The 27,584-nt window shown below is 40.6% G+C and overlaps 1 protein-coding gene across 3 annotated transcripts in view; it reads right to left on the reverse strand.

Moving 5' to 3' along the window:
• Nucleotides 1-1,142: 1,142 nt before the first annotated feature.
• The window catches only part of reln (reelin), a 258,697-nt gene continuing 232,255 nt past the window's right edge, over nucleotides 1,143-27,584 (reverse strand). For 2 of the 3 annotated variants that reach the window (XM_033039883.1, XM_033039884.1), the window contains exons 56-65: nucleotides 25,375-25,481; nucleotides 21,554-21,796; nucleotides 19,837-20,012; nucleotides 17,838-17,911; nucleotides 17,012-17,173; nucleotides 11,722-11,879; nucleotides 7,834-8,053; nucleotides 5,497-5,694; nucleotides 2,720-2,818; nucleotides 1,143-2,533 (exon numbers count right to left, since the gene is read on the reverse strand). In XM_033039883.1, coding sequence (XP_032895774.1) covers nucleotides 2,437-2,533; nucleotides 2,720-2,818; nucleotides 5,497-5,694; nucleotides 7,834-8,053; nucleotides 11,722-11,879; nucleotides 17,012-17,173; nucleotides 17,838-17,911; nucleotides 19,837-20,012; nucleotides 21,554-21,796; nucleotides 25,375-25,481 — 1,534 coding nt within the window. In that variant the 3' untranslated portion in view covers nucleotides 1,143-2,436. The remainder of the gene's footprint in view (nucleotides 2,534-2,719; nucleotides 2,819-5,496; nucleotides 5,695-7,833; nucleotides 8,054-11,721; nucleotides 11,880-17,011; nucleotides 17,174-17,837; nucleotides 17,912-19,836; nucleotides 20,013-21,553; nucleotides 21,797-25,374; nucleotides 25,482-27,584) is intronic. The other variant, XM_033039885.1, reaches the window with a different exon arrangement.

Genomic DNA, 27,584 nt, shown 5'->3' on the forward strand with positions numbered 1-27,584 from the left:
AACTAAAACACTCTTGCTGTGGTACTTTTGTTTAAACATAATGGAGTAGAACTTTCACATAGAGACTCCTGATCTTCTGCATCCACATTGGAAAATATTTAGTGGAATCTCTGGTCATGTGGTACATGATAGCTATTTATAGCATCTTCTCAGATTACTGCATTACTTTTGCCAAAGATTTGTTGGCAATCAGTGGAAACCCTGCAAAAATTAAATCTAGTTGTATTTTAACATTGATTCACTGTAGCAAACCCCAAATCAGTTTTCATTTTAAAGTTTACTTATGTTTTAATGACTCAACAGACACTTTGGTCCATTATTTACCTGCTGTTAGTACAATGCCATCAATTACACTCCTTCCACCAACTTTCCTGTCAGTTATTCTCTCTCACATGCCGATCAATTATACTAGCAACCATCTACAATGAGAGTAATTTACAGTGGGCTGTTAGTCTATGAGTTTGGGGCATTAAATTGTCACATTTCAAGATCCACAATAATTTACAGCTGTATGTATCCTCTCACTGTATTAAGGCAGATTCCCATTTATATATTATCCTTAGATTGAAAAGGTAACTTGAAGGAGTTGGAATATTATCAAGGTTACATTTTAGGCGAGTGGTCTATCTGAAATATAAACATAAAGTTGCTGGAAATAATAAATTAAGCAGCTTGGTATTAAGCTGCATAATACCAGCTTAAGGTGTGGATGGAGAGAGTTTACTTGAACCACTAACTCGTTTCTTACTCTTTACTTTGTCTGAACTGCTGCTCATTTCCAATATTTTCCATTTTTATTTCAGTGAACACAATAAATTGTTTGAGAACTTAGCAATATGTTTGACAGCTAACTAAAGATCAGTAATTTCAATTCCTCCCTCCATAAATATTAACAATGCAAGTAATATCTTTAAAAAAACATTGGCCCACCATTTATTTAAAGTTCTTTGGTTTGGTATCCACAGCACATTGCTTTGAGTAATTAGGCAACATATCAAAATCAAGGTGGTAAAGAAATAGTGTAATTATACTCAATAAGATGGAAAATGTGAGCGATAAAATTCAATGACTCTTTCTGACATGAGCTATCCTAAAGAGTCAGGTTTCTATAAATTGCTTACAAAAAATACATGAATAAAGTGTAAAAATGCAAAGAACTTTAATTCCAATAACATATTTTGCATCCTCAGTATGTGTCAAAGACCTTTACAACCGAAAAGTGCTTTTGAAGTATGGTTACTATTGTAAAGTAGTTAAAACCTAACTTCAAAAAGATAACCACAAAGCAATAAGTGGTATCAGTGATAGTTGGTTTATTGAAAGTAACTTTGGACTATCTCAGTAAATAACATTGTGATATATTAAGTTACTCTACCTAATTTTAGATCATGTTACATTGCAGTTATAGCTATGCTAGGTCACCACAACACTAGTTCACTCAGAAGTTACAAACATGACCCAGCTTTCAATCAGTAGAAACAAGTTAAAAATTAACAACAATTTGTCATACTGAATAAGCATCATCACCATTAAATTACTGCCAGAGGACACAAAGCTAGATTAAAGATTTACATGAAAACCAATATTAATGTCCAACTAGGATATACACATTTAAACTGCAACACACTGTTATTTCTATGGTGTTGAAGGCTTTAATAGGCAAACTACTTTGTTTCACAAAAAAATCAACATGTTTTAATAACTTCCCAAACTCTGAAGTTCTTTGAACATAGGAATTATTTTTTCGTTTGTTACATTTATTGATAATAGAATGCAAAGAAAACCATTGTTTGCTATTTAAGATTATACAGACAGTCATCTCATCATTTGATTTACAATTTGTTAACTGTGGCAGATCTATCTAAAGCCTTTTTTATAATTCTTTATATGCCTAAAACTCTCACGTAAATAACTGTTTTAGAACACTAATTCTGCATTTATAGCCATCTGGAACAGTGCATTCCACATTTGTACATGGTGTGAAACTCCTATTATCAATTTACTTTTAACTGGCTCAGTTTGAATTCTACTTTCTCTTTGTTTTAGTTTCCACTTTAAGATCCTCTTATATTAAACATATTCAACTTACACAGATTCATATGTGATGAGCACCATTCAATATTGTTTGTGTCATTGTGCCACGAGACTATAACAACAAATATATTGCAAATTAAATTGTACTTTTACATTTATTTATAATACTGCCACAGTAACTGACATTGCAACATACCACATAACACACAACCACAAAAATGAGCAAAAGACAATACATTTCAGAATATAAGCCACTTCATTCATCAATTCACAGTGTGTAAAAGATGTATCTTGTAGACTAATTTATTTCATTACTTTCCTATATCTGATATTGGCCCCTTATTAAAAACAGTACTTTGTTTATTGGAATAATGAAGCAGGTCAGAGATGTATTGTAATTACTTAAATGTTTCGTCTGAGGGACCTTCGCCTTCTGCTGTAGTAATGCCTGAGCATATGTTGCCTTGAGAAGTTCATCATGTAATTCTGTTTACGAGTCCTGCAATCAAAGGAAATGAGCTGAATAAACCTCTGGTGTTGCAATAGACACTCAGATAGATTAACTTTCCATCCTTCAGAAAAGCCAGCTATTGACTTTTCTTGAAGCTTCGCAAATTGCCAGTGACTGCACACAAATAAAATGGAAAAAATCATTATCTTCATGACACAGAACTCAGATACTTACAGGACCACCTCCACGTGATCTAAAGCCCATTGATCATGGTCTGTTCCATTGTGACGTGGTTGCCACCATCTTAGTTGTACACCCTTAACTCGTGCCTCTCTGTAGCAAGAAAGAGCAAGATTTAAAGGAATTTAAAGGAAATTTCAAAACATTTGAGGGTATTTTGTTTTTAAGCTTTCCATTACCCATAATAGGTGCCACAGGAAAGAATTGCTGGTTTGGTTCCACTGAAAATAGAGCATTTATCGCTTCATCTCAGATGGAGAGGCAACTGCGTGCAGAATTAGAATGCACAAGGGAGGCAGCAAGGAAGCCCCTCAACGACTTTCTAGGGTTTTGTTAACTGATCTTTCTTTAAGACTAATCTCTAACACCCTCTGATTGTGTTAGATATAGTAAAATAGTTCCTTACAGTTGCAAGTACTATCAATGATCGAGGTTGATGTGTACTTTGAATGTCTGTAACTTAATGTCATTCGAAGCGTTCTGCACGATTGCTTCTTGAAACAGTGTGAGTCATTTTCATGAGGAACCAAAGATGGTTATGTAAGTTTTCAGTGCTATTCATTTTCAATATACATATTCCTATCATATAACATATATGTTAAGTTTGGCCTGATCTATTTTTCTTTACATGCATAATATTTATGCAACTTGTGACATATACAAGATGAAGATATGGATAACAATAAATCCTAACATTATGAAACAATCAAACAACTGCTGAGACAAACCATTTAATAGATGAATAGATAATAGATCCGTTGAACAAATCTGTATAAATATGACTTAACTCAGGGGAGTTTGTGTTAACTAGGAAATTAACATTGTTTTGATAAATAACTCAACAATAAAAATGATTTGATAACAAATAATTACTCATCAATAAAAATTGGTGAAAAATGTAGCAAAGAGCCAAAAGTAACAATGTATTAGGTTGTTCTCTACTCAATCTTGATGCTATTGAATAATTTAAATTCAAGCACCTCCTTCCCATTGTTTAATAAGGACATGTCACTGACAAGGTGTCACTGACATGTGCTTGAGTTATTGATGGTGAGCCAGTTTCCGAAACTTCAGGAATCCTGGCTCCAAGCTTACCAAAGTAAGGGAACTGAGTCTCTGGGCATTCCTTTGCAACTGGATCCTCAACCTCCTCATCAACAGACCACAATCGGTATGAATTGGTAACAACACATCCTCCTCAATGACCATCAGCACAGGGTCACCTCAAGGCTGTGTGCTAAGTCCCTCGTTCTACTCACTCAATACCCATGACTGTGTAGCTGGACACAGTCCTAATTCAATGTTTAACTTTGCTGATGACACCACTGTTGGATGAATTACAGGTAATACCGAGTCAAAGTAAAGGAGGGAGATCGATCGTCTGATTGAATAGTGCCAGAACAACAACCTTGCTCTCAACGTTAGTAGGATCAAAGACTTGAATGTTGACTGGAAGAGGAAGGCTGAAGATCCATGAACCTGTCTTCGTCAATGGGTCGGTGGTGGATAGAGTCAACAACTTCAGGTTCCAGGGCGTGCAAATCTCTGAAGATCAGTCCTGGGCCCAGCACACTGATGCAATCATATAGTAAGCCCATCAACACTTAACTTCCTTCAAAGATTGAGGAGATTTGATATGTTGACGAATGCTCTTATGTACTTCTACGGGTGTGTCGCAGAAAGCATGTTGACTGGTTGCATCACAGCCTGGTTCGGCAACTTGAAATCCCAGGAACAAAGGAGATTACAAAAAGTGGTGAACAGTGCCTGGTTCATCACGGGTTCTGGCCTCCCCCACCATTGAAGAGATCTATAGGAGGCGCTGCCTCAAAAAGGACCCACACCACCCATTGCCATGCTCCCGTTGCATTCCCGCCACCAGGAAGAAGGTATAGGAATCTGAGAACTGTGAACTCCAGCTCAGGAATAGCTTCTTCCAAACAACCATCCTGCTATTGAACACTATGAATACCAACTAAACTTCGAACTACTAACTGTCTTGGTTGCACTAGGAACTTAGGGGTTTTGGTTTTTTTTGCACTAATTTTGGCAACAACACTTCTTACTCGATAATCATCAAAATTGAAGCACCTCAAGGCTGTGTGCTAAGTCCTCTGCTCTACTCTCTCTAAACTCACAACTGTGTAGACACTCACAATTCCAACACCATCCTCTTCCTTCTGTGGTCATCAGTATTAATGATGGTTTTTATTTCAGTTAACAACCAAGAACTTAAAAAGATTGAAGTTATTCATCACAAAATCAAACACAAACTTCCTAGAGTAACTCAGCATGTCTTGACCCAAAACATAGCCTCTCCATTCCCTCCACAGATGCTGCCTGACCTGCTGAGTTACTCCAGTACTTAGTGTTTTACTCAGGATTCCAGCATCTTGTGTCTCTGAGTTTTAGAGGGAGATGAACTAAACACAGGCAAATGGGACTGGCTTAGTTAGGGCACATGGTCAGCATTGACAGGTTTGGACTGAAGGGTTTGTTTCCATGCTGTACAACTATGACTCTAAGATGCATTGGGTAATAACTAGAGTTTAAAGGAGCTACTGGTGAGCACTCAAAAAAATATCCAGGAAATATATATTTTTTAACTTGGCAGTGGTTAAAAAAGGTGGGCCTCTCCATCCCATGCCTAAACAGATGCTGCAATTTTTCATAAGAGGCTTTGGGGTATTCTTTGCCTATTTTCACAGAGGTAGACCTTTTATTTTACAAAGCATCATATTCTGACTGATTTCAGACAATTGGATACTCACAGTGGGACGTTGTAAGATATCCTCTGGGCATGTATGAAATCCTTTGGTTGGTGCTGAGCAATAACATGCCATGTAATTCCTCCATTCAAACTGTACTGCAGCAGGATGGCTTTGTCTGCAATGTTGGGGTTCGTCAGGTCAATATTGCAGCTTGCTGTCTGCGATATGCTACCGATCTGCAGCACAAACATGATTTTGCTGAGGACAAAAGAAAACATTTCCTATTTAGTAATTACGTCATCATAACAATGAATGAATTGGAAGTTCAGAAAAGTAACCAAATCCAAAGCAGTTAACATGTCAATCTAATCAGTTAATGTGCAAGTTATTTTAGATGAGCGGAGTTCTACAAAGTAAAGAAGATCGAAGGAATTACTTTTGTAAAATAATTCACACATTGTCTGCATTAAAATATAAAATTACACCAATTTTAAATGGTGTTTCAATAATATTTTCAGAATACCGGCCCAAATTGATGCCAAGTCCTCTTGGAAATAATTTTTTAAAAAACACAAAATGCTGGAGATACTTAGCAAGTCAAGCTGTATCTCTGGATAGAGATGGTGTTAATACTTCAGGTGATGACTTTTTGATCACTGACCTGATATTAGAACAGTGATGATAGGTTATTGAACTAAAATATAATTCTGTAATTTATTTCAGATTTCCAGCACCTGCAGCAATTTGATTCTGCAAGTGTCTTTGCCTTCTGGAACACCTCTTGTTTATTTTAGTAGGAGAGGTCACATCGGACCAGCCAGGTGCCTGATTGCTGGGCATTGCTGATGCCTCAGGATAATCTGTCAGAGTAGGGAGCTCCAGATCGCAGGTTGTTGTGGTCACTCACACTTGCCACATTTGTCAGCAGTTTGTGGGTGGAACAGAAAATTCAAGGTGCAATTCCAGCTGTCCATCTCGTCCCCATTTTAATAGACGCAACTCTTCAAGCATCGGAATTTAACATCGCAAACATACAATTTAGGATATGATGATCCAAGACTTACTTAGATTGCTGCATGGTTGAAATTTATCTGGGACTATTCCCCTTTCCATATAATTACAGAATAAATGTTTTTATTATCTAACAGGTAGCATTGTGGCACAGCAGTAGAGTAGCTGCCTTACAGCGCCGGAGGCCAGGTTCGATCCTGACAATGGGTGCTTGTTTGTACGGAGTTTGTACGTTCTTCCCATCACCGTGTGGGTTTTCTCCGAGATCTCCGGTTTCCTCCCACACTAGATAGACGTACAGGTTTGTAGGTTATTTGGCTTTGGTATAATTGGAAATGATCGCTAGTATGTGTAGGATAGCGTAAGTGTGCGGGGATCACTGGTCAGTATGGACTCGGTAGGCCGAAGAGCCTGTGTTTGCGCTGTATCTTTTAGTTTAGTTTAGCGATCTCTAAACAAAACTAAAATTTACTGAAACCATTGGCATACATGCAATACAGAAAATATGTAGGAAGGTACTGCAGATGCTGGTTTAAACCGAAGATAGACACAAAATGCTGGAGTAACTCAGCGGGACAGGCAGCATCTCTAGAGAGAAGGAATGGGTGACGTTTCGGGTTGAGACCCTTCTTCAGACTTAAAGTTACGGGAAAGGGAAACGATAGATATAGACACTTGCGCTCAGTCCACCTGGACATACCCGATCTCCCGGTAGCTAAACACTCTAATTCCCCTACGCATTCCCACACTGACCTTTCTGTCCTGTGCCTCCTCCATTGTCAGAGTGAGGCTAAATGCAAATTTGAGGAACAGCATTTCATATTTCTCTAACTTCAAGTAACCCCTGCATTTCCTCTCTCTCTCCATCCCCCCCACCCCCCCCAGGTCACATCAGCTTTCATTCTCACCTAGCTACAGCTAACAATGGCCTGTTTACTTTATCATTGTAACTTTTTTGTATATCTTTAATTCATTTGTTCTATATCACTCTACATCATCGTATATATCGTATATATCTCTCATTTCCCGTTCCCGTGACTTTCAGTCTGAAGAAGTGTCTCAACCCGAAACGTCACCCATTCCTTCTCTCCAGAACAGTCCCCTGGATAGCATATTTGTTGGAACATCCATTAGTTAGTTTCAACCAGAGACTATCAGGTTGTCCTTTAGATATAGTTTTCATGAAATGCATTATTCTGCTCTCAACATTCTTTTGTCATTCGAGGGGAGGAGAAGAAAGTTTATTTTGCAACCTCATGACCACTGAAAGATACTTTCTCTTTAAAAGTAGATTTGGAAGGTTTCAGCTGTATTTACAGAAAGCCGCAATGGATTTAACACTTTTCGCAAAACAAAGCTGACAGTTGTTTTTTAACGGATATGTACCTGGCCCTGGTCAGATCCAGAAGTTTGGTTACAGCCTGTCTCATCTGACAGCCATTAAAGTACAGAGACTCGCCGTGGGCATAGGGTGCCAGCTGCCCACATCCACTGCCAATCGCACCACCCTGGATCACCTGCCAGTTTGTTTCTCTGACGCGGGACAATTCAAAGTTGTCTTTGATGTAACTGGGCAGGTCATTAATTGGAACAGAACAGTCATCTCCTGCACATGGAAGATAAACAGCTTTTAGCTACAATTAAACAAAGGGAAAAAAGGAATTACGTGGTATGATACAGATGTGAAGCAAATACAGGTCCAGCTGAGAAGCTATTTTTTTAAAGCAAGGTTTCAATTTTAATTAAGACTGTCAAACACTTGTTAAATAATTAACGACAAGTTAATCACAGATTTATTCATATTGTTAAACAATATTACAATGCCAATATTTTTTACTGTTCCAAAGGAGAAGAAAATTACTGTTCCGAACTGAGTGATATAATTGAACATTTCCATCCTGCATGCTATTCCCCTCATCTCTGCAATTGTCTCCAATACTGCAGGCATTGGCACTCGGCTTATTCCAATATTGGCCTCTTATGTATCCTTGATTTCATTCACCTCAGCATTGCTGACTACAAGGCCCATTGTCAAATGGCTTAGTTACACTCACTGCTAAACTAATGCAGAAGGAATAGACGAGATACTAATTTGCGACTGAAATCTGTGGAAGAATGAATGAAACAGCCGGAGAACACTTGTTGAAACAGGCAGGGCTATGGTGTTGGAAGAATTGATGTACAAGCATGAACAAAGTTTAAAACAATAGAACATTTAAGACTAAAAACATCAGGCTCAAGTGTAAAGATGAAGATTTGATGCTGGGGAGAGTAGAAGAGGTGCTGCAAGAGGCGGCGATTGCTACGAGAGTGAGGATCCTATAGGCAGGCCAGCCAGGTATCTGCACAAATTTTAGGTGATTTATGCTGAATCGTTTATGGAAATACTTTTTACAGGATGGCTTGCAGATCACAAGGAATAAGATTCCTTCCTCCAATTCCATTAATCTATTCCTTATACTCTATCCAAATGATCTATCTAATCCACCGCCACTAACCCCTTAAGGTGCCCAACAAATCGTTCTTGTATTGACTCCCTTACTAATTTTGGAGCCACTTCTCCCATCCCCTTGGACCACTGCATTCCCTTTCCATTCTGTCAGACCCACTCCAATCTTTGCATATCTCCATCCCTGTTTCAATCTTCCCTCAGAGCCTCCTTTCCCAGTTCTCTGAATGCCCTTCTATTTTCTCCCTAAACCCTACAGTCACCATGACCACCTGAACATTTCACTTACAGCCAAACAAGGCTGTATCCAAAAACAAAAAATATCTCTAATATCTAGCAGTGACAGGTTTCTGCAGAACATCCTCAGTAGACAAGGTTTCAACTCTTTAAACAGACTAAATCCTGAGTGGCGTGTTGGTTTAAATAAAACCTCTGCTACTTTATAATTACTTCCTCAAACCACCTGCTGACCTTTATCTTTTCTCCATCCCTACCCTATGCTCCAAAATGTTTCTCTTGATTTGTACTCTCAGTTTCTAAGCATGCAATCTCCTCCAGCAATTGTATTACGCGCCTTAATATGAGTCCTCAGTCTTTTACCAGACTTTTTTATTTTATTTTTTTATTTATTTATTAGAAGTAGACATATTATAAAATGTAGTTACATATTATAGTAAAAAAATTTTTTTTCATATACATCAGTCATACATTATTAAAATTTTCCATTATCAATTACTTCTGCTTCTAGTATTTTTATTTTTTATAGAAAGCGAGAAAAAGAGAGGGTAGAAAGTTACAAATAAAAAAGAAAGCAAAAAAAACAAAACAAAAAACAACACAACAGAAAAACAAGGGAGGTGGAATGGGTTACCTGTAATACATCAATGGAGATAGGTTCGTAGGTTATAAAGTATAGAGTAGTTTTTCATCTGTTCCTGAGTTCAAGTTTCAGCTGGGTCCTCGTGCTGTGCCAATCTATCCCTTCAGATGGTTAATGAATGGAGCCCAAATTTTATGGAAAAGATCTTGTTTGTCCATTAAGACAAGTCTAATTATTTCTAAGTATAGGGTCTCCGACATTTCCGTAATCCACATTTTAATTGTGGGGGTTGTAGGGCCTTTCCAAAATTTTAATATTAATTTTTTTCCGGTTATTATACTGTAATTGAGGAAGTTTCTTTGGTTTGTTGTGAGTGTTAAGCTTTGTTCTGATATTCCAAGTATTATTAATTTTGTGTCTGGGTCCAGTTTTGTATTAATAACTTCTTAAGTTATTTCAAAAATATCTGTCCAGAAATGTTTAAGTTTTATACAGTTTGCAAACGTATGTGTTAAATTAGCCTCTAAATGTAGACATTTATCACAAATAGGAGAGATTTGTGGGAAGATTCTATTTAGTTTTATTTTAGAGAAGTGTAGTCTATTGTATTTTGTATTTTGTAGTCAAGGATTTTATTCCTTGTGTCTCTAGTATTGTATCCAAATATTCCTGGATGGTTTCTAACGCTTTCTGCTAGGGGTTCGATTGCAAGAGCAAATAATAGTGGGGATAGTGAGCATCCTTGTCTACAGCCTCTAGAGAGATTAAATTTAGTTGATAACATTTTGTTTGTTAATATTCTAGCTGTTGGGTTAGAATATAACAATTTAACCCATGTACAGTACTTCTCTCCTAGTTGAAATTTTTCCATCACCGAATATAAATATGGCCATTCTACCTGGTCAAATGCTTTTTCAGCATCTAACGAGATAATTGCTAGCTCTGCGTTAGGGATTCTATTGGAGTATATAATATTAAATAATCTTCTCAGATTAAAAAATGAATACCGTTTGGGGATAAACCCTGTTTGGTCAGGATGTATTAATTTACTGATCACTAAGCTCAATCTATTAGATAGAATCTTAGTTAATATTTTCTGATCAGTATTTAAGAGGGCTATAGCTCTGTATGAACCTGGGTCTTCAAGATCCTTGTCCGTTTTTGGTATAAGTATGATTGTTGATTCATTTAGAGCTTCTGGGAGTTTCTGTTGAGTATATGCGTATTTGTACATTGTCTGTAGGCGTGGGGAAAGCAAATCATAATTTTTTTTATAAAATTCCGAATTTAGACCATCGGGTCCTGCCGACTTTCCGTTTTTTAAGGACTTTATTGATTCTTCAATGTCTTTTATCGTAATTTCAGCCCCTAGCAATTCTCTCTCTTTCTGATCTAGACCCGCAAACTTACAATTCTGTAAAAATGTTTCCATTCCTGTTGATTGTTCTGTTATTTTAGATGAATACAATTTTTGGTAGTATTGTAGAAATCTATCATTAATATCTTTAGGCAGTGTTAATGTTTCTCCCTTATCTGTTCTAATTTTGTATATTGTTTTTTCCCCGTCCAATTTGCGAAGTTGACGCGCTAATAGTTTTTGTGGTTTGTCACCAAATTCAAAATTTAATTGTTTTGTATGTTGATAAAGTTTTATAACTTGGTCTGAATAAATCTTGTTTAATTTATATTTCAATACTGCAATTTTATTGTGTTTTATCGTGGATGGTGCTGCTGCATTTTCTGTGTCTAATTGCTTTATTTCCATTTCCAGTTTCTGTTGTTTGGCCCTATTCTCTTTATTAAAAAATGATTGGGAAGAAATTAATGCTCCTCGTACAAATGCTTTAAATGTTTCCCATGTCTTTTACCAGACTTGAAAGGGTTTTGGAAAAAATAACTGCATCTTTTATTGAACATATGATGCTATCACAATCAAACCCGCAAGGTTTTTGCTCCATCACGGCATCCATTTATTTTGGTTTATAGTGAAAAATAGAGCAGGTACCTTGATAACCTTCATCACAAATGCAGACAGTTCCAGTTCTACAATATCCGTGTCCACTGCAGAGCTTAGGACAGGATTCACCAATGTAGACATTGTCAATTCCCCAGCTTTGTTTCTCTGCGTTGCCTTCCTTCTGAATCCATCGGAACTGAGTGGCGCTGAAAGCAACAACAATGATTGAACAGGTTGAACAAGTTGCCCCAGCTATTTACAATATATATTAATGATCTGGATGAGGGAATTGAAGGCAATATCTCCAAGTTTGCGGATGACACTAAGCTGGGGGGCAGTGTTAGCTGTGAGGAGGATGCTAGGAGACTGCAAGGTGACTTGGATAGGCTGGGTGAGTGGGCAAATGTTTGGCAGATGCAGTATAATGTGGATAAATGTGAGGTTATCCATTTTGGTGGCAAAAACAGGAAAGCAGACTATTATCTAAATGGTGGACGACTAGGAAAAGGGGAGATGCAGCGAGACCTGGGTGTCATGGTACACCAGTCATTGAAAGTAGGCATGCAGGTGCAGCAGGCAGTGAAGAAAGCGAATGGTATGTTAGCTTTCATAGCAAAAGGATTTGAGTATAGGAGCAGGGAGGTTCTACTGCAGTTGTACAGGGTCTTGGTGAGACCACACCTGGAGTATTGCGTACAGTTTTGGTCTCCAAATCTGAGGAAGGACATTATTGCTATAGAGGGAGTGCAGAGAAGGTTCACCAGACTGATTCCTGGGATGTCAGGACTGTCTTATGAAGAAAGACTGGATAGACTTGGTTTATACTCTCTAGAATATAGGAGATTGAGAGGGGATCTTATAGAAACTTATAAAATTCTTAAGGGGTTGGACAGGCTAGATGCAGGAAGATTGCTCCCGATGTTGGGGAAGTCCAGGACAAGGGGTAACAGCTTAAGGATAAGGGGGAAATCCTTTAAAACCGAGATGAGAAGAACTTTTTTCACACAGAGAGTGGTGAATCTCTGGAACTCTCTGCCACAGAGGGTAGTCGAGGCCAGTTCATTGGCTATATTTAAGAGGGAGTTAGATGTGGCCCTTGTGGCTAAGGGGATCAGAGGGTATGGAGAGAAGGCAGGTACGGGATACTGAGTTGGATGATCAGCCATGATCATATTGAATGGCGGTGCAGGCTCGAAGGGCCGAATGGCCTACTCCTGCACCTAATTTCTATGTTTCTATGCTTCTGTTTTTTCCCAAAAAGTGGCCGGCATTAAATTTAGGGAATAAGAAATAGTATCAGATAAGAAAGCAAAAAAGAAGTTTTGAAAACTTTAAACTAGAATGGTTGGGGCGAGGGACTCAAATAGAGAAAGCTAGTAGACAGAATGGGAGGCAGGAAGCAGAAAAGGGAAGCACTCGGACACAAGAGGAGAAAGAAAAAAAAGGAAATAAACAGAGAATAAGAGGCGGGGGGTTTCTTAAATGTGCATATTTTAATGCTAGGAGCATTGTAAGAAAGGTGGATGAGCTTAGAGTCTGGATAGACACCTGGAAGTATGATGTTGTGGCGATCAGTGAAACATGGTTGCAGGAGGGCTGTGATTGGAAACTAAATATTCCAGGATTTCGTTGCTTCAGGTGTGATAGAATTGGAGGGGCAAGAGGTGGAGGTGTTGCTTTGCTAGTCAGGGAATATATTACAGCAGTGCTTTGGCAGGATAGATTGGAGGGCTCATCTAGGGAGGCTATTTGGGTGGAACTGAGAAGTGGGAAAGGTGTAGCAACACTTATAGGGGTGTATTATAGACCGCCAAATGGGGATCGAGAATTGGAAGAGCAAATATGTAAGGAGATAGCAGATATTAGTAGTAAGCACAAAGTAGTGATTGTGGGAGATTTCAACTTTCCACACATAGACTGGGAAATGCATTCGGTAAATGGGCTGGATGGTTTGGAGTTTGTAAAATGTGTGCAGGGTAGTTTTTTGCAGCAATACATAGAGATACCTACTAGAGGAGGGGCAGTGTTGGACCTCCTGTTAGGAAGAGACGGGACAGGTGGCGGAGGTATGCGTTGGGGAGCACTTCGGGTCCAGTGATCACAATACCATTAGTTTCAATATAATTATGGAGAGGGTCAGAACTGGACCTAGGGTTGAGATTTTTGATTGGAGAAAGGCTAACTTTGATGAGATGCGAAATGATTTAAAAGGAGTGAACTGGGACATTTTGTTTTATGGGAAGGATGTAGAAGAGAAATGGAGGACATTTAAAGGGGAAATTTTAAGAGTACAGAATCTTTATGTTCCTGTTCGGTTGAAAGGAAACAGTAAAAATTGGAAAGAGCCCTGGTTTTCAAGGGAAATTGGACATCTTGTTCAGAAAAAGAGGGAGATCTACAATAATTATAGGCAGCATGGAGTAAATGAGGTGCTTGAGGAGTATAAGGAATGTAAAAAGAATCTTAAGAAAGAAATTAGAAAAGCTAAAAGAAGACATGAGATTGCTTTGGCAAGTAAGGAGAAAGTAAATCCAAAGGGTTTCTACAGCTATATTAGTAGTAAAAGGATAACGAGGGATAAAATTGGTCCATTGGAGAGACAGAGAGGACAGCTATCTGCAGAGCCAAAAGAAATGGGGGAGATATTGAACAATTTATTTTCTTAGGTATTCACCAAGGAGAAGGATATTGAATTATGTGTGGTGAGGGAAACTAGTAGAGTAGCTATGGATACTATGAGTTTCAAAGTAAAAGAAGTACTGACACTTTTGAAAAATATAAAAGTGGATAAGTCTCCAGGTCCTGACAGGATATTCCCTGGGACATTGAGGGAAGTTAGTGTAGAAATAGCCGGGGCTATGACAGAAATATTTCAAATGTCATTAGAAACGGGAATAGTCCCCGAGGATTGGCATACTGCGCATGTTGTTCCATTGTTTAAAAAGGGTTCTAAGAGTAAACCTAGCAATTATAGGCCTGTTAGTTTGACTTCAGTGGTGGGCAAATTAATGGAAAAGTTACTTAGAGATAATATATATAAGCATCTGGATAAACAAGGTCTGATTAGGAGTAGTCAGCATGGATTTGTGCCTGGAAGGTCATGTTTGACTAATCTTCTTGAATTTTTTGAAGAGGTTACTAGGGAAATTGACGAGGGTAAAGCAGTGGATGTTGTCTATATGGACTTTAGTAAGGCCTTTGACAAGGTTCCTCATGGGAGGTTGGTTAAGAAGGTTCAACTGTTGGGTATAAATTCAGGAGTAGCAAGATGGATTCAACAGTGGCTGAATGGGAGAAGCCAGAGGGTAATGGTGGATGGTTGTTTGTCGGGTTGGAGGCAGGTGACTAGTGGGGTGCCTCAGGGATCGGTGTTGGGTCCTTTGTTGTTTGTCATGTACATCAATGATCTGGATGAAGGTGTGGTAAATTGGATTAGTAAGTATGCAGATGATACCAAGATAGGGGGTGTTGTGGATAATGAAGAGGATTTCCAAAGTCTACAGAGTGATTTAGGCCATTTGGAAGAATGGGCTGAAAGATGGCAGATGGAGTTTAATGCTGATAAATGTGAGGTGCTACACCTTGGCAGGACAAATCAAAATAGGACGTACATGGTAAATGGTAGGGAATTGAAGAATAGAGTTGAACAGAGGGATCTGGGAATAACCGTGCATAGTTCCTTGAAGGTGGAATCTCATATAGATAGGGTGGTAAAGAAAGCTTTTGGTATGCTAGCCTTTATAAATCAGAGCATTGAGTATAGAAGCTGGGATGTAATGTTAAAATTGTACAAGGCATTGGTGAGACCAAATCTGGAGTATGGTGTACAATTTTGGTCGCCCAATTATAGGAAGGATGTCAACAAAATAGAGAGAGTACAGAGGAGATTTACTAGAATATTGCCTGGGTTTCAACAACTAAGTTACAGAGAAAGGTTGAATAAGTTAGGTCTTTATTCTCTGGAGCGCAGAAGGTTAAGGGGGGACTTGATAGTGGTCTTTAAAATGATGAGAGGGATAGACAGAGTTGATGTGGACCAGCTTTTCCCTTTGAGAATAGGGAAGATTCAAACAAGAGGACATGACTTCAGAATTAAGGGACAGAAGTTTAGGGGTAACATGAGGGGGAACTTCTTTACTCAGAGAGTGGTAGCGGTGTGGAATGAGCTTCCAGTGGAAGTGGTGGAGGCAGGTTCGTTGGTATCATTTAAAAATAAATTGGATAGGCATATGGATGAGAAGGGAATGGAGGGTTATGGTATGAGTGCAGGCAGGTGGGACTAAGGGTAAAAAGTTGTTCGGCACGGACTTGTAGGGCCGTGATGGCCTGTTTCCGTGCTGTAATTGTTATATGGTTATATGGTTATATGAAGTGAATATCTGACTGGATTGCAAGAAAAGAGGACTTGGCAGGTTCAGGATAATTCAGTTGCTTGTATTCTAATCCATAACTCTAGACAAACTTACTGAGCAAGATCATTTAGCAAAGATTTTGTTCAGGTAGATCCTGTTCTTCATAATTTATGGAATCGTTCAAGGTAATAATTAACAGAATAAGAGAGTAAATTTCATTATGTATTTTTGTGTGGATGTCACTGGCCAAGGCAGCATTTGTTGATGAGTAGTTAAGAGGCAACCGCATTCTTGAGTGTCTGAGTCACATAGAGAACCAGACCAAGTCAAGGCACCAGGTGTCCTTCCCTGGTGTACATTAGTGGACCAGGTTGTTTTTTTTTTTTACAACAATCATGGTTAACATTCAATTAATGATTCATTTAATTACTTGAATTTAAACTCCATAGCTCCCGTGATGAAATCTAAAGAGGCAATATGATGAATTGCCCAGACACTGGATATGAATCCAGTAGCTTTTCTTTTCATTTTTTTTATTTATTCGAGAGAAGTAGGCTTCCTCTGCTGAGTCAGCATTTAATTGTACATCCCTGTTGCCCTTGAGGAGAAGGTCGTGGTAAGCTGCGATCTCGAATAGTTGCAGTCCTGAAGAGTAGGTGTACCCACAATCCTGTTTGGGAGGGAATGGCAAGATTCCCGTTCCCGTGACTCTCAGTCTGAAGAAGGGTCTCGCCCGAAACGTCACCCATCCTATTTCTCCAGAGATGATGCCTGACCCGCTGAGTTACTCCAACACTTTGTGTCTATAATCCTAGCACTAACCGGCCAATCAAGAGTGATGGAGAAAACATTAAAAAAACAATGTACCTTTAACATACTTGTCATTTAAAAAATATAAACAGCAATGTGAAAATGTGGATTAAAAAGTTTTGAACGGTAAGGAACTGTAATGCCACAAAGTGACCTCCTCCCCTTCTGAAACATACCTGGATGCAACGTAATCTGGTAGTTGGATGGTGACCCGATTCCAGGTGGAGCAGTTGACAGAAGTGTAAACGCTGGCCTCATGGAACTGGAATGGAGAACAGCCAATGTTGCTGCTTGTAGAAGGAAGACACTCTGTTTGGACAAGTGACCAGGAGTCCTTTCTGCATAAAGGAAAAAGAGAGCACCTCACTGATGCGCTTGTCACAACTGATCCACACGACAGACTGCAAAATTGATGGGAATTGCTTAATATTTTGCTGCTAACTGCTCGCGTTGCTGTTTCCTAATGAAACATTTCAAAAGGAAGAAAGGAATCCAGAATTTAAACCAAAAACAACCAGGCGGAGGATGCCCTACAGAAACTTTATGTTCAGCTGCCACACTCACTGTGTTCAAATATAAAACAAATACATCGAAAGAGCAGATGACAGCAGTAAGAGAGGTCAGGATCATGGAGAAACAATATAAATGTTTGCCTATTATCAATCAAGCTAGCCAGTCAGCTTAAAGACAATACGCAGGTATATTTGTTGGTATATAACGCTGGTATATAACGCTGCAATATAACACTGGTTTTGTGTGCAGCACACAGCTCAGCAAGGCAGACAGTATTCCCACAATGTGGATGTCATAGGATACAATTAAGAATAATTTGCGAAGGGAAAATGGGGAAGGGAGAAATAAACTCAAGTATTTGTTATATCTGAGATCACAACATATGATTTTATTGAGGGTACAGCGGGGAATTTTACCAAACAGGTCGCTGAATTCACGTAACATTCTGATGGCGAAAATGTCACAATCTTTTCACAGGTTGCAACTTACCTTGGATCTTTACTGTACTCCAGCAATACAGGTTGGAGATCCCCACAGGAATCAGCTTCACAACCAACCACAATCTGAAAGACATTACAAAAGGTCCAGTGAAGAGAGAGAGAGTGTATGAGTGTGTGAGAGTGTGTGTGTGTGTGTGTGTGTGTGTGTGTGTGTGTGTGTGTGTGTGTGTGTGTGTGTGTGTGTGTGTGTGCGCGCGCGCACGCGCACACACACACACACAGTGCATTCAGAAAGTATTCCAACCCCTTCACTTTTTCCACATTTTTTTACGTTACAGCCTTATTCTAAAATGGATTAAATTCTTTTTTTTTTAGCATCAATCTACACTCAAGACCCCAAAATAAAAAAGTGAAAACAGGTGTTTAGAAATTTTTGCAAAGTAATTAAAAATAAACAACTGAAATATCACATTTACATAAGTATTCAGACCCTTTACTCAGTACTTTGTTGAGGCACCTTTGGCAGCGATTACAGCCTCAAGTCTTCTTGGGTATGACGCTACAAGCTTGGCACACCTGTATTTGGGTAATTTCTCCCATTCTTCTCTGCAGATCGTCTCAAGCTCTGTCAGGTTGGATGGGGAGCGTCAATGCACAGCTATTTTCAGGTCCCTCCAGAGATATTCGATCGGGTTCAAGTCCGGGCTCTGGCTGGGCAACTCAAGGACATTCACAGACTTGTCACAAAGTCACTCCTGCGTTGTCTTGGCTGTGTGCTTCGGGTCGTTATCCTGTTGGAAGGTGAACCTCCGCCCCAGTCTGAGGTCCTGAACGCTCTGGAACAGGTTTTCATCAAGGATCTCTCTGTACTTTGCTCTGTTCATCTTTCCCTCGATCTTGACTAGTCTCCCAGTTCCTGCCGCTGAAAAACATCCCCACAGCATGATGCTACCACCACCATGCTTCACCGTAGGCATGGTATTGTCCAGGTGATGAGCGATGCCTGGTTTCCTCCAGACATGACACTTGGCATTCAGGCCAAAGAGTTCAATCTTGGTTTCATCAGACCAGATAATCTTGTTTAAGTGCCTTTTGGCAAACTCTAAGTGGGTTGTCATGTGCCTTTTACTGAGGAGTGGCTTCCGTCTGGCCACTCTACCATAATGGCCTGATTGGTGAAGTGCTGCAGATATAGTTGTCCTTCTGAAGTTTCTTTCATCTCCACAGAGGAACTCTGGAGCTCTATAAGAGTGACCATCAAGCTCTTGGTCCTTCCTTGACCAAGGCCCTTCTCCCCCGATTGCTCAGTCTGGCCGGGCAGCCAGCACTATGAAGAGTCTTATTGGTTTCAAAGTTCTTCCATTTAAGAATGACGGAGGCCACTGTGCTCTCCGGGATCTGCAATGCTGTAGAAATTGTTTTATACCCTTCCCCAGATCTGTGGACAATTCCTTCATCTTCATGGCTTGGTTTTTGCTCTGACATGCACCGTCAACTGCGGGACCTTATATAGACAGGTGTGTGCCTTTCCAAATCATGTCCAATCAATTTAATTTCCCACTGGTGGATTCCAATCAAGTTGTGGAAACATCTCAAGGATAATCAATGGAAACAGGATGCACCAAAGCTCAATTTTGAGTGTCATAGCAAAGGGTCTGAATACTATGAATAAATGTGATATTTCAGTTATTTATTTTTAATTACTTTGCAAAAAATTCAAAACACCTGGTTTTGCTTGTATATTATGAGGTATTGTGTGTAGATTTATGATTAATAAAATGAATTTAACCGGGGGAAGAAGGTTTTTGCAGAACACAGAGTATTAAATAAGTAACAGGAGAAGAAAGAATACAAGAATGAATGGGGGGGGGGGGGGGGGGGGGGGGGGGAGACAAAGAAAATTGATATGTAGTGTTGAATCAATGGAAAAGTAAAATAATTAAATTCCAAAATGTTTTGTGTTCTGGATAAACAGAACTCCCTTGGGTTGTTTTGATTTGAAAGCACTGAAGCACGAGGATTATTAAATTAACCAAACAGAACCTTACTCTGAATTGCAGAACATATCCGGGTGCTACAATAAGTTCCCGTGAAGCCAGGAAATTATGCGTCTTATCTTTCTTTTTATTAGGCCAGTACAGATGGAAGGAGGGGTTGCCACAGAAACCGGCTGTACGGACTGCATTGGGGTAGAACATCCAGTTCCCATCGTGGTTAATGCCTTCTGTAGGAAAAATGTACAATCCTGAGAAACACATTTGCAAGATTGATCGATATTTTACAGCCTTAAAGCAGAGTTTAAAGTTCAGACCCAGTTATTCTGCATGAATGAAGGTGTCGTGAGATGCACTTTTACCATCTAATTTGTCCATGATCTAATAATGGATGTTCTATATTTATTGTTCTCCCCTTGGCAAGCCATCATACAAAACTATTTATCTTTTATTGCACTCCGTGTGCATCCATTCCTCAATGTAAAGTGTCCTTTTATGAAACAACGTATGATTAAAACTCTCACCACATTCACACCTGCTATCGCAGATCCTAATCATCATGGTCACTCGGAGTCCCGCCGATAGATTCCTCCGATCCCTCCGTCCCCCCATTGTTTAATTATTCTGCATTTTTTATTGTTCTGTATCCTCTTTTTTTTTTTAAATTCTATATTGCACTACTACGGACTGACGCAAAACTGCATTTCGTTGTACCGATACTCAGTATTTGTGCAATGACATTAAAGTTGAATTGAAAAAAACGTGATAATATCTGGCTGCTTACTAACATCAGGCTGGTTTATAAGTTCAGCACATGTTTATCCCACCATGCATTGACATTTTCAGAGCTCTACTGCAACGGAACAGGCCTTTCAGCCTACTTTATCCATGCTAACTGAGGTGGCATTTTAGGCAAGTCCCATTTGTCTGCATTTGGCCCATCACCCTCTAAACTCTTCCTATCCATGTCCCTTTCCAAATGTCTTTTAAAAGTTGTAATTGTATCCGCTTCTATAGCTTCCTCTAGCAGCTCTTTCCAGATACAGACTACCACCTGAGTGAAAAAGAAATTGCACCTCAGGTTCCTCTTATATCTCTTCCCTCGCGCCTTAAGCTTATGCCCTCTAGATTTAGAACACCGTACCCTAGGGAAAAGACCGTGAGCATTCATTTTATCAATGTACCTCATGATCTTGTACACCTTAATAAGGTTACCACTTAGTCTTCCAAGCTCCAAAGAAAAAAAGCCCCAGCCTATCCAACCTCTCCCTAAAATTCAAGTCTGCAGGTGCAGGTAACTGGCCGTATTCAACAACATGGATACATTATCATCCTATTTAAGGATCTGAGGTATTTTGTAGCGTGACCAATAGCTCCACTGGACACACACCCTGGGACAATGTCTGCTCAGGCCACAATTATGCAAGTGAAGCTACCTTGGTGCAATCCTGTTGTATGACCCTTGATCCTCCATTCCCAGGAATCCCCAGGGAATGCTGAGCATTTTGATTTTGTATAGTGGAAAACAGACGGAGAATGAGGGGGCAGGTGGGGGGGGGGGGGTAGAGAAGAGAGTGGGGGCTTCAGAGTTACCTAGAATAGGAGAATTCAGTGTTTATACCGAAAATAGGAGAATTCAATGTTTGTTCAGGAGTCTAATGTGCCAGTAAAGTTGCAGCAGGTAAGAATGTCATTGTTCTAGTTTCAATCCCATGCGTCTGACATATAAATACCAACAGTGCCATTAACCAGCCTAATATTTTCATCTTACCATCATCAAAGAAGTCCATGAGTTGACTTGGGTTGATCTCAGATCCTCCGATCAGGATGTTGTCCAGTGCCCACTGAGCACGGTCTGTGCTCGCCACCATCAGACTGTTTTGAACAACAAAGGGCTGCCACCATCGCAGGCGGGTGGTGTTGGTGTGGGCCTCCTCCGGGAGCAACACGTAGTCCTGGCGCACAGAGATATATTTCTGGTAATCCATTTCATGCAGCATGTTCCAGGTCATTCCTGCAGCACATCACAAGAATGAATCAGGCACAGAATATATCTCAATGGAAAAAAAATGTTTAAAAGGTTCTTCTAAATGAAGCTCAATATGTCAACGATTTCAATCACTGCTGCTTGCTGATGAAGGCTGGTACGGATGGGTTCACACATAATAATACTGTATATGAGCAGCCAGTCATAGCACCCGATCTATGCTGATCACAGTCATAGAGATGAGCAGCTCAAAAACAAACCCTTCGTTCCATCGCACCTATACAGGTGAGTTGATCATGGGGAACAAGGATATGGCGGACCAATTGAATAACTACTTTGGTTCCGTCTTCACTAAGGAAGACATAAATAATCTGCCGGAAATAGCAGGGGACCGCGGGTCAAAGGAGATAGAGGAACTGAGTGAAATCCAGGTTAGTCGGGAAGTGGTGTTGGGTAAATTGAATGGATTAAAGGCCGATAAATCACCAGGGCCAGATAGGCTGCATACCAGAGTACTTAAGGAAGTAGCTCCAGAAATAGTGGATGCATTAGTGATAATTTTTCAAAACTCTTTAGATTCTGGAGTAGTTCCTGAGGATTGGAGGGTAGCAAACGTAACCCCACTTTTTAAGAAGGGAGGGAGAGAGAAAACGGGGAATTACAGACCAGTTAGTCTAACATCGGTAGTGGGGAAACTGCTAGAGTCAGTTATTAAAGATGGGATAGCAGCACATTTGGAAAGTGGTGAAATCATTGGACAAAGTCAGCATGGATTTACGAAAGGTAAATCATGTCTGACGAATCTTATAGAATTTTTCGAGGATGTAACTAGTAGAGTGGATAGGGGAGAACCAGTGGATGTGTTGTATCTGGACTTTCAGAAGGCTTTCGACAAGGTCCCACATAAGAGATTAGTATACAAACTTAAAGCACACGGTATTGGGGGTTCAGTATTGATGTGGATAGAGAACTGGCTGGCAAACAGGAAGTAAAGAGTAGGAGTAAACGGGTCCTTTTCACAATGGCAGGCAGTGACTAGTGGGGTACCGCAAGGCTCAGTGCTGCGACCCCAGCTATTTACAATTTATATTAATGATCTGGATGAGGGAATTGAAGGCAACAGCCCCAAGTTTGCGGATGACACTAAGCTGGGGGGCAGTGTTAGCTGTGAGGAGGATGCTAGGAGACTGCAAGGTGACTTGGATAGGCTAGGTGAGTGGGCAAATGTTTGGCAGATGCAGTATAATGTGGATAAATGTGAGGTTATCCACTTTGGTGGCAAAAACAGGAAAGCAGACTATTATCTAAATGGTGGCCGATTAGGAAAAGGGGAGATGCAGCGAGACCTGGGTGTCATGGTACACCAGTCATTGAAAGTAGGCATGCAGGTGCAGCAGGCAGTGAAGAAAGCGAATGGTATGTTAGCTTTCATAGCAAAAGGATTTGAGTATAGGAGCAGGGAGGTTCTACTGCAGTTATACTGGGTCTTGGTGAGACCACACCTGGAGTATTGCGTACAGTTTTGGTCTCCAAATCTGAGGAAGGACATTATAGCCATAGAGGGAGTGCAGAGAAGGTTCACCAGACTGATTCCTGGGATGTCAGGACTTTCATATGAAGAAAGACTGGATAGACTTGGCTTATGCTCGCTAGAATTTAGGAGATTGAGAGGGGATCTTATAGAAACGTACAAAATTCTTATGGGGTTGGACAGGCTAGATGCAGGAAGATTGTTCCCGATGTTGGGGAAGTCCAGGACAAGGGGTCACAGCTTAAGGATAAGGGGGAAATCCTTTAGGACCGAGATGAGAAGAAACTTTTTCACACAGAGAGTGGTGAATCTCTGGAACTCTCTGCCACAGAGGGTAGTTGAGGCCAGTTCATTGGCTATATTTAAGAGGGAGTTAGATGTGGCCCTTGTGGCTAAAGGGATCAGGGGGTATGGAGAGAAGGCAGGTACGGGATACTGAGTTGGATGATCAGCCATGATCATATTGAATGGCGGTGCAGGCTCGAAGGGCCGAATGGCCTACTCCTGCACCTATTTTCTATGTATCTATGTATCTATGTATACTAACCATTGTGCCTATCTATATGAATCCCACGCCTCTATGCCGTGCTCATTCAAGTATATATCCAGATGCCTGTTAAATATAATTACTGTTTGTACCTCCACCACAGTGGGGATTGAGTGAGGCGGGATCTACATGCATTTGGAAAGGCAACGACTGATTATGGATAACCAGCAGGCTGTGTGTATGGGACATCGTGTCGCACCGATTTGATTGCGTTTTTTGAAGAAGTAATCAAGAAGATTGATTAGGGGGGGGGGGGCGTGGTGACATTGTCTACATGGATGAGCATGGATGAGAAGTTCTGGAAGCTCAGATCACACAGGATCCAGGGCAGGCTAGCCAAATGGAGAAAAATAATGGCTTGAAGATTAGAGACAGAGAGTGGTGGTAGAGGGCTGTTTTTCAGACTGAAGGCCTGTAACGGGTGGATTACCACAGGGATCAGTGCATGAACCACAGTCGCTCATTATTTATATCAATTTGGATGTGAATATAATTGACACGATTGATAAGATATGACATGATTAGTAAGATAGCGGATGGCAATAACATTGGTGATATTGTGGACGATGAAGGAGGTTATCTCTGATTACAATGGGATCTTAATCAACTGGGCCAATGGACTGAGGAATGGCAAATGGAGTTAAATTCAGATAAATGCAAGGTGTTTATAGGAGGGCCCTGGGGAATGTTGTCAAATATAGAGATCTAGGGGTGCAGTACATAGTTTCATGGAAGTGGCAACACTGGTATACAGGATGGGGAAGAAGGTTTTTAGCACGCTTGTCTTCATCGGTCAGTCTATTGAGCATTGAGGTTTATAAAAGTATGACGGGATTAAATAGTGTGAATTGCCACAGTCTTTTCCCGAGGGTGGGATGTCTAAAACTGTAGAGTATAGGTTTAGGGTGATTTCAAAGGAACCCGAGGGGCAACTTATTCCACACACAAGATGCTGCATAAACAGCCAGAGGACATGGTAGAGGTGAATACAATTACAACATTTAAAAGCCACTTGGAGTGGTTTATGGAGAGTAAAGGTTTAGAGGGATATGGGGCACATATAGGCCATGGGACTAACTCAGTTAGGCAATTTGGTCAGGATGGAGGAATTGGGCTGAAGGGCATGTTTCCATGCCATATGGTTCTAAGACTGTATGACCTCCTCTGGCAGATGCCAATAGGTCTGCATGTGAAAATCTTCCCCCTCAGATTCCTTCCTGCTCCTCACACAAGCCTCTTTCCATTTTACTTCAACCTAATGCACCAATATGTTTTTCAATCCTTCTGTTCATCACATACTTATCTACAAAGGTTTATGAGTTATCTCCCTCAAAATGCCCACTGACATGTCTTACTCTAACTTATGTCCAAATATGCCAATGAAATGCTACAAATTCAGTCAATTACTAATGCTGGTTGGGTTTCCATTTCCTCTTTCAAACGTCACAGTGATTCGTCTGATTAATTTGGACAGGAAGAAGTATTTCAACTAATTACACAATTAGTAAGACAGTGAATAAATCTCACCTCCATCAGTTGAATAGTCCAACAAAACTCCCTCCTTCCGACAGATGGGTTGGTGACAAGTCGTCATGTTGCTCTCACTACCAATTCTAGCCCAATACTGCACAAATCTGGAACAAAAAGATCAGCATTAATTTGTAAACTTGTGCTTAGACACAGTAGTGAACTATCTATTGGCACTGATCGGAAACAGACTACGAGCAGAGGGGACTTTCAGGCTGTTTTCTTTTCCAATAAGGCATAGGGTGCTGAAACAAGAGATGGCAGATGCAGAAATCTTGAGTAACAAACAGAACTGATGGAGGTAGACAAAAGTGCTGGAGAAACTCACCGGGTGCAGCAGCATCAATGGAGCGAAGGAAATAGGCAACGTTTCGGGTCGAAACCTTTCTTCAGACTGATGTAGGGTGGGGGGGGAGAAGCAAGGAAAAAGGAAGAGGAGGAGCCCGAGGGCTGAGGGAGAGCTGAGAAGGGGAGGAGACAGCAAGGGCTACCAGAAATTAGAGAATTCAATGTTTATGCCGCTAGGGTGCTAGGGTGCCCAAGTGGAATATGAGGTGCTGCCCCTCCAATTTCCGGTGGTGCTCACTCTGGCCATGGAGGAGGCCCAGGACTGCTGGAGGATCTCTGCAGGTCAGCTTGAGACTTATAAATAGAATAGAATAGAATACCTTTTATTGTCATTCAAACAGCTTGGTTTGAACAAAATTGCATTTCTCCTGTCTTAACATTACAAAAAAAAACAAGACCCACACTTAACACAATTTATACAAACATCCATCACAGTGAATCTCCAACACCTCCTCACTGTGATGGAAGGCAAAAGTCTTATCTCTTCTTTTTGTTCTTCTCCCGCGGTCCAACTGCAACGTCGAGGCAACTGAGGCTCACGATGTTAAAGCCCCCAGCGGGCGATGGTAAGTCCCGCGGCCATTAAGCCGCGCCGGGCGATGTTAGGCCCCGCTCGTAGTCATTTAAACCCCGTGATTCCAGCGGGAGAAGTTGCCATTGCGAGAGCTCCGAAAAACAGTCTCCCACCAGGGACCTGTAAGCTCCCGATGTTCCTGTCCACCGGGCCTGCGGTTGGAGCCTCCGAAACTCCGAAGTCGGGTCGCAGCCGCGCACCAGCACAGCTCTTCCCGTTCCGATATCGGCCAGCTCCGCGATGGCAAGTCCGCAGACTCCGCGACTGGAGCCCTTAGGTTAGTTCCGGCCGGAGGCCGCCACCGGCTCCACGATGTTAGGCCCAACAACATTGGAGACCCGACAGGGAAAAAGTCGGGTCCCCGTACAGGGAAGAAATTAAATGGTTTCCCCCACCCCCCACATATACACAGCTAAAAAATAATAAAAACTAGAATCAACATACATTTAACGAGAATTTTTTTTTAAAGACAGATGGACTGCAGTCGAGCCGCTGCCGTTAGACGCCACCACACCAAAAATGGACAGACTACGTTTTGGGTCGGGATCCATCATCAGACTTCATTCATAGATGCTGCCTGACCCACTGAGATCTTCCAGCAGATTGTTTTTAGGCACAAAGTGTTATCTGCGTCATGGATGTTTACTGTGTATTCTCAGGTGCTTTAGCTCAAGAAACATATTTTCGGAATATTCCACTGTTGTCTCAAAACCCTTGCCTAATTGTGATTTTTCATGCCATGAATGCTGATGGGCAGAGTAGGCCTTTATTCCATGGAGTGCAGGAGGCTGAGGTGGTCTTATAGATTCCCTTTCCTGATTTCCCACCAAATTCTCTTCCCCAGAAACAACATTGTTTCCTGCTGATCAAGTTGCTCGGCAGGAATGAAGGCTGGAATTTCATCAGGTACTGTAGCAGCTTCTTCAACCTCTGCTTCATTTTCACATCATGGTCCTTATGCAAGCTGTGTGACAGCTGCCTCCTCTCAGGACCCTCCAGAAGATCTTGTCCAAGTGATTTTTTTTTGGAGAGGTTTGATGATTCTGGGTTGTGCCTAACTCTTTTGCACCTCCTTTAACTCCTTGGCCCATCACGTCTGCTCCGCCATTCAATCATAATAATAATAATAAATTTTATATTTAATGGGCGCCTTTCATACAAAATCTCAAGGACACCTTACATAGTAGATCGGAATAGAAACATATAATCGGAGTAAAACAAGTAATTAAAGACATCACAATGACACAAATTAAAAACAGAATTCAATCCAAAAACAGAAAATCAAAAA

This window comes from Amblyraja radiata, chromosome 21 (genome assembly GCF_010909765.2).
Source record: "Amblyraja radiata isolate CabotCenter1 chromosome 21, sAmbRad1.1.pri, whole genome shotgun sequence".
NCBI classification, from domain to species: Eukaryota; Metazoa; Chordata; class Chondrichthyes; order Rajiformes; family Rajidae; genus Amblyraja; species Amblyraja radiata.